This window comes from Balaenoptera acutorostrata, chromosome 10, assembly GCF_949987535.1.
Source record: "Balaenoptera acutorostrata chromosome 10, mBalAcu1.1, whole genome shotgun sequence".
Taxonomy (NCBI): Eukaryota; Metazoa; Chordata; class Mammalia; order Artiodactyla; family Balaenopteridae; genus Balaenoptera; species Balaenoptera acutorostrata.
Window position 1 is genome coordinate 52,791,512 of NC_080073.1, and position 9,322 is coordinate 52,800,833.

Sequence of the window (9,322 nt, forward strand, 5' to 3'; positions counted from 1 at the left end):
GGGCTTTCTCTTCTCTAGTTGTGGTGCATGGTCTCTAGGGTGCATGGGATCTGTAGTTGTGGTGCGCGGGCTCCAGAGCGTGAGTGCTCTGTAGTTTGAGGCACGCGGGATCTCTAGTTGAGGTGCGCAGGCTCAGTAGTTGTGGCGCATGGGCTTAGTTGCCCCGCGGCATGTGGGATCTTAGTTCCCTGAGAAGGGATCAAACCCGCGTCCCTTTCATTGCAGGATGGATTCTTTGCCACTGGACCACCAGGGAAGTCCCTGGCATTGGGGTTTATTAGAAGTGTTACCTCTGATAATTAAAGTTAGATAAATTAGTATTTCATTTCCACTTTTGCATACAAATAAATAAGAATTTATTCGTAACAGGGAGGACAAAAACCTAACAGTTTAATGGAGAGAGCTCACTGGTTTAAGAGGACCCTGTCAAACAGCTTTTTCTTTAGAAAGCCAGTAACAGTGAGTTACTGTTAACTGTTTACACAATACACCTGCTTTGCAAAACTTTCAGGTGCACAATAACAGTAAGGACCATTTTCTTTAAAATGTGTAAAAATGGGGACACAGGATTTCAGGATCCCAGAAAGCCAGGTATGAGTTTAGATTGAGACAGAACCTCAACTCTAGGTATATTCATCGTAAAATTTTAACAATGAACGTAAATACTTTGAAATTTTTTAGGAAACCTAAAGTGTTAAAAAACTTTATCTCCCCTCATAAAGAAGTACACTAAATTTAAACCAAATGCCCAAAATTCTTAGTTTGCCATTAAGTTATCTCCATAGTTTCTTCTAAAATATAGCCTCTCTAAATTAGATGACATTCTTTAATGGGACTTCTTGGCCCAATTGTCATTTATAAATTATGATTATAAATACAAGGCAGAGGGAAACACCCAACAATTCACCAAGGCACTGAAGGGTTTAAGCTTCCACTTTCCACCAGAAGCAGATTGGCTTATGTGGCCACTGCTATCATTATCCTCTAGGAACTGTAAAAGTCTTCTAAAATCTTCCAAATAAGGAAAGAAGCTAACTTTAATAAGCTAGACTCTAAGGATGACAAGAGTCTCTGAAATAGACATTTTAGAGAACTGAGCTCAGTAAACAGCCTTTTACATGTTAACCAGCTATTATTTTACCTACATTCTTTTACTTCAAGATAAAACTAGGGGAAAAAAACCCCACTCCAACAGGATTACTATTCCTATTTTCCTTATCTTTCTGCACTTTTCAAGTTTTCTGCAAGGAACAGGTATTATTTTCACAATCAGTCTTTAAAACATTCACTTTCTTAGTAACTACTGACTTCTTACCAGAAGGAGGCTGCACATAATTCCACAACGTGTCTTTATTTGTCCAGAAATAGTCTCTCTTGCCAATTGAAAGAGTATATGACCGTTCATCCATAAACCTGACCTTCCTTCTACTCTGGCCTAATGAACAGGGCTGACCATCTAGGCGAACAGAGCTCATCGGCACACAGACCTTGATGCTTTTTAAGCCAACAGGCTTCATTTCTAACCAAACAATTAGGTCTAGACTAAGTAGAAAAGAAACACACTGCTTTTCCAAAACTGGAAAAAGTCAGTTAACGGAAAGCCCAGACACATTCCAACACAGAATGTTAAGAATTCAAATCTGATTGGAGGGGTTTCCCTGGTGGCACAGTGGTTAAGAATCCGCCTGCCAATGCGGGGGACATGGTTTCAAGCCCTGGTCCGGGAAGATCTCACATGCCGGGGAGCAACTAGGCCCGTGCGTCACAACTACTGAGCCTGCGCTCTAGAGCCCGTGAGCCACGACTACTGAGTCTGTGAGCCACAACTACTGAAGCCCACGCGCCTAGAGCCCGTGATCCACAACAAGAGAAGCCACCGCAATGAGAAGCCCGCACACCACAATGAAGAGCAGCCCCCTCTCGTCGCAACTAGAGAAAGCCTGCGTGCAGCAAGGAAGACCCAACACAGCCAAAAATAAATAAATAAAACAAAAAATTTATTAAAAAAAAAAATTCTGATTGGAGGATCTTCCACACAAGCTACACTTTTCAAAATACAGCTCCAATGATGTTCAAGAAAAGAAAAATTTTCCCAAAGTAAAAGAAATGCAGGCCTAAGGAAATCTACTGCTACTCTCGCAAAATAGTGTTGATGCGTTTGTGAAGGAAAAGTTTAAATAAGGAGGATGCCATTTCAAAGAAAAAGAATGCAGGTTTACTAAAGCCACCATCCAGCTAAGGTTCACACACCTCACGTGTGGTTTTCTATCACATGACCAAGTACACCTGCCTTAGCAAAGCCCTACATACGATGGCTGATTTCTCCATAGCTCAGAGCACTAACATGTGACCAGCAATGCTATAGACTTGAGCACCCTGTCCAGCAGTGCAGAAACAAAGAACAGAATACCAAGCTTCAGGAATATCAGCACACTTTGGGAAAGACAGGCAAAGCAGAATGCTACCAGTACTGATGGCTGTTTTTATTTTCATATCTGAGAGTAGTTTTCATGCATGGAGAAGAGATTTACTCTAGTTTTCAAATATTAACACTTATTAATTTACAGTTCAGAATGACTAGATTTTCCTCAAACTTTTACATTCAATGTCGACATCTTACTCTATTTGGATTTTTCATTTTAAAGGGCTGTGATGAATGTTTGATTTCACTTACACCTTCAAACAAAATTATAACTACTTTAAATAATTTAATATATTCCATTTTAACTACAACCTTAAAACATTTTAAGTACAGCCTTTGACTTAAAAAGACAAAATTTCTGAGAACTCAAATAACTTATAAATCTAAAAAATTAAGCTTACTGAAAACAGTGACTCTTTAATGTCCATGCAATAACATAGTAAGGCCTCAACTTATATTCACAAATATAAATCAATTATTCATTTTAAATTGGAATCATAAGACTCTAAATTCTTAAACATTAAAAACACCTAAAATACCCAATGCAGAGACTTCTCTGGTGGCGCAGTGGTTAAGAATCTGCCTGCCAATGCAGGGAACATAGGTTTGAGCCCTGGTCCAGGAAGATCCCACATGCTGCGGAGCAACTGGGCCCGTGCACCACAAATACTGAGGCTGCGCCCTAGCGCCTGCGAGCCACAACTACTGAGCCCGCATGCCACAACGACTGAGCCCACGTGGCTAGAGCCCGTGCTCCGCAACAAAAGAAGCCACTGCAATGAGAAGCCTGCACACTGCAGAGTAGCCCCTGCTCTCCGCAACTAGAGAAAGCCCGCGTGCAGCAACAAAGACCCAACGCAACCAAAAATAAATAAATAAATTTATAAAAAAATAAAATAAAATACCCAATGTAGGTCACTTAGAGAAGATACTTTATGTACAGACTCCATTAACTATACTTCAATTTAAAAAATGCACAGATTCTTTACTGGACCTTGAAAAAAGCAAATGGCAAGACAGTATTGCACAGTTTATTTCCTCATTTGCACGTGTGTGTGTGTGTGTGTACATATATATACAAACATATATATATTTTTTAGTCGATGTAAGCTTGGGTAGGCATAGAAAAAGTCTGGAAGAACACACAAACTCAGTGTTAGTTACCTGGACAGTGAGACTGGGTGGGTAGAAGTGATAGAGGACTTCATGTTTTTTACCTCATACAGTTAATAACAATAAAAAGGTTGGGGTGTTTTAAATAAAATAAAAATAGCCTTAACTTAAAGTTTTCCCATTTTGTTTGTTCTTCCTACCATTTTTACAGTCATCCTGGCTCAAAATGTCAAAGCCATCTTCAAGAACTCTTCTCCCGATTTCATATTACTCATCTGGTCTTGTCTTTCCCTTATTCATAATGTCATCAACCTTTTCCTATTAAGCCTACTACTGCCATCCTCACAGTCCAAATTCTGAGATAAATTCAAATCTAGGATTTTGCATCCTAACTCCAGCCACTTTCTCCTTTCAAATAACTATCAAAAGTAAAGTCAAATAAATCACCCTAAAATATTGCTGGTGTTTCACACCACTTTTATGTTACATAGGGACATGAACCTTGGAACTTTCAACTGCCCCTTCAATGTTTATCTTTGAATCATAAAGGGAGGATGGGATCAGGGTGGATGGGAACCCCCTCCCTTTATTATTTGGTTGAAATACAAATCAGGGTGTGAGAACTGCTGGCTGATCAGTCACTAAGAAGCCATGCAACCTAGAAACACAGGTAAATTAGTTCTCCAGGAGGTGAGTCTTGACCAACTGGAAACAGGAAATGGGAGAAAGCTGGACAAATAAATCATCCCTTCTTTCTCTCTCATATGGACTATTCTAAAGTGTAATTTCTCCTCGAAAACCTTACAGAAAAGTTCCATATGCAAATGGCCTACTACGTCTCTTCACAGGTCACAGTGGAACAGTAGCTAGGGCTGTAATGTAGTTCATCTTCCTTTGCCTTCCTTCCTTCTCTCCCTCACCTTCACTATCCTGGGCTTGCACCTTCCAAAAAGTGAACACCTTAATAGGGTTCTGCTTCCCAGAGGATGTGGGCTAAAACATACACCTCACCTCAGCTGATCCTCACAAACTGTAACCTGGGGAGGTAAATAAACTAGAAAGCTATTAGGAATAAATTAGAAGATTATTAGGACCCCCATTTTACAAATGAAGAAACTGAGGCTCAACTCAGAACCTTTCCCAAGGAGCAAGGCTTTGTGTTCACCTACTACCCCCAATCAGTCACAAATTCTGCCAATTTTACTCCCTCAGCGATTCTCACACCTGCCTCTCCTCTCCATCAACCTCTACCCTAAAGTAATAATAGCCAGCAATTTTTTAAAACCAGGGCCTAACCTGAGCTCATTTAACCCTTTTCCAACACTGTGAGGTTGATGTAATTATCATTCTCATTCTCTACACAGGAAAGCTAAGGCTTAACAAAATGGTTTCTTAAAAAATACACAAATACCAAGTGATACAACTAGGATGAACCTAGGCTGTCTGATTTCAAACTCCATGCTCCTAACTCTTCATCACTTCTTACCTGGTTCAGTTAAAACATGAACTAAATCACGAGATGCCCCTGCTGAAATCTCCCAATGGCTTCCCATTAGTTAGAAAGAAATTCCACCTTCTTCCATGGCCTACACAAGGCCTGACAGAAGCTGTACCCTGCCACAACTCTGACTTCGCCTCCTGCCGTGCTTCCTCTGCTCACTATGCTATAGATATGCTGAGTATAAATATGCTGGCTCCGATATGCCAGCCGTTGGTCTAGGCGCTGGAGACAGCACACGACTAACACAGACAAACGTGCCTGTCCTCAAGGGGCTTATGCTCCAGGGGTCTTCTTGCTGTCCAAGGGGTCTGTACAGTTGATGCTGCTCCCACCTGCATCATTCTTCCCCCATATGGCTGGCTCTTTCAGGTCTTTGTTCAAATGTCACCTCTAAGAGAGCCCTTCCTTCTCTAACCAATCCACTCAAAGTAGGGTCCCTGCTCTCAGTTATTCTCTATCCTTTTACTCGTTTTTTTCTTTTCTTCACAATATTCATCACAGCTTGAAATCCGAATTATTTCTTACTTTGTTTACATGTTTATCTGCCTTTCATACTACATTACAAGCTCCTCATGGACAGAGACTTCGCAGTGTCTGGCAGAGCAGGCTGTTGGTGAATATTTAATGAATAAATTAATATCACAACATGAGCTGGCCTCATCTAGTTTCTGAGCTTCCAGTCTTGTTTCATTTAAATCCATCCTTGGACTTCCCTGGCGGTCCAGTGGTTAAGACTCCACGCTTCCACTGCACGGGGCACAGGTTTGATCCCTGACTGGGGAACTAAGATCTAAAGGCCGAGAGGTGAGGCCAAAAAAAAAAAAAAAAAAAAAAAAAAAATCCATTCTCTACCACAGTCAGTGTGATAAGGTCACTTACCTTCTTAAATCCTTTCATGGGCCTCTTTCTTACCTAATGAAGAACAAGCTCCGTGAAAAGGGTCTTGGGGCTCAGGAGCTCAGAGTTGAAGCAGCATATAAACTAGATTTTGAATGAGGGGCATGTTCACCAGATAGAGAAGAGAAAGAAGGGCATCACTGCTCAGAAGCTCAAAAGAACAGGATACTTTCTAAGAATCATTTCTGGTGTGAAGAGCTAGATGTGATGATACAGAAGTATCAGATGGAGAAAAGACTGTGAAGAGCCTCACAAGTGACATTAAGGAGTGAGGATCTGATGCACAAAAAATGGCACAGTCTTAGAAAGTTGATAGGCAAGGAATGGTATGATCTAAGTAGTGTTTTAGAAATAAAGTGAAAACGCAGCAGTGAGAATGGACTGGATAGGAAGAGACAAAACCATTCAGAAGGGTGCTCGATGTGAAATAGACCACATCAAGAGACAAAGGCCAGATGTATACGTATAGCTGATTCACTGTGCTGTACAGCAGAAACTAACACAACGTTGTAAAGCAACTGTACTCCAATTAAAAAAAAAAAAAAAAGAGAGAGATAAAGGCCAGAACAACAGCACTTGAAATGGGGATGCAGAGGAGGAGTGGAGAGATTCATGGGGCCACACTAAACACTCATCTACTTCATACAAATTCAACCTTATTATCTAGGTGGGAAGTTTCCTACATTGTGGCCTATAAGCTTAAACCAATCAAAGACATAGGCCCCAAATCACTCTGGACCTTATTCTTCTACTACATATATTACATAGCTCTTCCCAAATGGGAGTGCCACTATATAATAGGGCTGACTCTAACGGACTGAATAGCAGGTCTTCAAAAGCAGGGAGTGTGTCATATCCATTTCTTTAATATCAAAGGCAGTGCCTGGCACTCAATTTTTGTGAACGAATGAGTGAATAAGTAGAAGAATGCTTTATGACTGAGGTAGGACTTTAAAACGACATAGGTTTTAGGCCTAAAAAGGTCATTCCAGGCAAGTGCAGGGGTATGGGTGAATAGAAATGGTAAACCTGGGGGAGAGACAATGTCCTAAACTAAGATGGAATATGTTGGTCCTCTTGGTCCAGCCTTGGAAAGGCCATGCTTATTCCCTGCCTGGAACTTTCTCCCACCCACCCCTCCCCATTCCGTACGGCTCACCCCTTCATTTCACTGGGGGTGTCTGCTCAAATATCACCTCACCAGAGGCTTTCCCTGACCAGCCTACCTAAAATTCTCTAGCACCCTCTAAAGGTTTAGCCTCACTTTCTAAACCTTTTCTCTTGTTTTTCTTCTTAGTAGATAACTGAAAAGATGCTCTGACAATTTCATTCATCTGTACCTGTATTAGGCTTGGCTCACTTTAATTTCAAATCAAGTTCGTCAGTTATTGAGATCAGGACCTAATAAAAAACTTACAGCACATTGAGATTTTCTTTTCCTTTTTTAAAAAAATTAATTTTACTGTAAAAAGTCTAAGTGTTGACCACTTCTAAGTCCTGTCATTTAAGTTCCTTCCAACAAAACCTGGATGGATGCCACAGAGAACATTATTTTCTTACAGGAAATATACGCCAGACCGTCCCAGAGTAGGCAGGAAAGAATTTTATATTCCTCAATGGAGAAGATTCTAGGAATGGAGCAGTAATCCATAAAGAAAATCGTCGAGATTAACCTTGAGGGGAAAACAGGTTCTAAACGCAAGATACTATAGAGAGCACAGCTCGAAGTGAGACACGATAATGTTATGCTTATTTCAGTAAGTTGTTTTTACAAAGCTAATTACACAAGACGTCGCTGACCATAGGCAGGCTGATGTGGCCGAAACCACCCAGATGAGTCCTAGCCCGAGCCGGGGGCATCAAGGTAGCTGCGTCTCCGGGGTGAACTTTCCTTGCTCTGCCTTCCTCAGTGGGAAGTCGAAAAGTCTGTGAAGCGGCCACCTAGATTTAAGCTTTTTAAACCAGAGATATTCCGGAGAGCCGGGCAAAGGCGGCCAGAAGCGGCTTCATATTGCACTTGGTAAGAAACTATCGGACCTTGGGCCCAAAGACTCACAGTAGCGACGGCCGAGGGAGGGGATGGGGGAGAGAAATGCACGCCCCAATTAGAGTCGCCCTGGAGTCCCCACCCCTCGTCCCCACCCGGGGCCCCGCCACCGCAGCATAGGGTCTGCCCGCCCCCGCGGGTCCCGCCGCCCCAGCGCGCGAGGCGCCGGCGCCTCACCTGCAGGCTTGTCTGCGGCCATCTTCCCGCCTCGGCTCGGGTCCTTCCCCTCAGGTGGCGTGGCCTCCACTCCAGCTGCCCGGCTGACCGCTATCCTGGACCTCGGAGGACGACCCTGCGCCCACTCCGGCTCCGGGCCCCTGGGTTCCGGCCTGGGGAGTGGGCAGACGGCGGGCTGAGGAAGTGACGAAGACTAGTTTGTGTCATCTAGCAACAGCACCAGCGTCTCCGCCCCGGGCGGCGCCACTACCTCCAGCCATGCACGGCTTCCGCCCCGCCGCGTCCCTTGACACACTACTTCCGGGGGCCGCGGCCGGCGTGGGAACTGCGGCTGGCCCCGCCCCACGCTGGCGTCCCCGGCGGCCCGCCCCCTGCGGCGTGAGCGCGCGCGCCCGGCCGGACGTGCGCTCACCCGCGCGTCTGCGCGTGTGTCTGGTGGGCTGGGCGAGAGTTGCGCGCCGCTGCCGTGTGCTTATCCTGGTGAGACTTCTCAAGTATCCGAGCTCTTGTCCCTCATTTTACATAAAACCGCAGTAACTACACCTGACATCTATGTGGTAAGCATTGAGCCTTGCACTTGGCTTGTACACTTTTAATGATTTCTCACAGCTCTGTGAGAAGGCACAGTTGCGATTCCCCGTTTGAAAACAAAACGAAACATTTTATTTTAGAGGTTTTAGATTCAGAGAAAAATTGCAAAATGATACATGGAGCTCTTGTATACTCCTCACCTAGTTCCCCCTGTTGTGATTGTCTTGAATAATTATTACATTACTGTGGTACATCCATCACATCTAAGAAACAACTTTGGTTGGTACATTACTATTAACTAAATTCAACATTTAAAAAATGAAAAAAACTTTTTTCAGTCAATGTCGCTTTTCTGTTCCAGGGTCTTGTCCAAGATACCACATTAAATTATTCATGTCTCCTTAGGCTTTTTTTTTTTTGCGCTCTGCTGCGCCGCTTGCAGAATCGCAGAATCTTAGTTCTCCAACCAGGGATCGAACCTTGGCCAGCATCCAAGTCCTAACCACTGGACCGCTAGGGAATTCCCTCCTTAGGCTATTCTCGTCTGTAATCACTTCTCAGATTTTCCTTGTTCCTGACGACTTTAACAGCTTTGAAGAACACTGGTCAAGATTTTTGAAGAATGGACCTGGAT

At 43.3% G+C, this 9,322-nt stretch overlaps 1 protein-coding gene across 4 annotated transcripts in view; it reads right to left on the minus strand.

Annotated features, from left to right (window-relative positions):
• CNOT10 (CCR4-NOT transcription complex subunit 10) overlaps positions 1-8,455 on the minus strand; it is a 66,268-nt gene extending 57,813 nt beyond the window's left edge. For all 4 annotated transcript variants that reach the window (XM_057555199.1, XM_057555198.1, XM_057555200.1 and 1 more), the window contains exon 1: positions 8,158-8,455. In XM_057555199.1, the coding sequence (XP_057411182.1) occupies positions 8,158-8,179 (22 nt within the window). In that variant the 5' untranslated portion in view covers positions 8,180-8,455. The remainder of the gene's footprint in view (positions 1-8,157) is intronic.
• Positions 8,456-9,322: the final 867 nt, after the last annotated feature.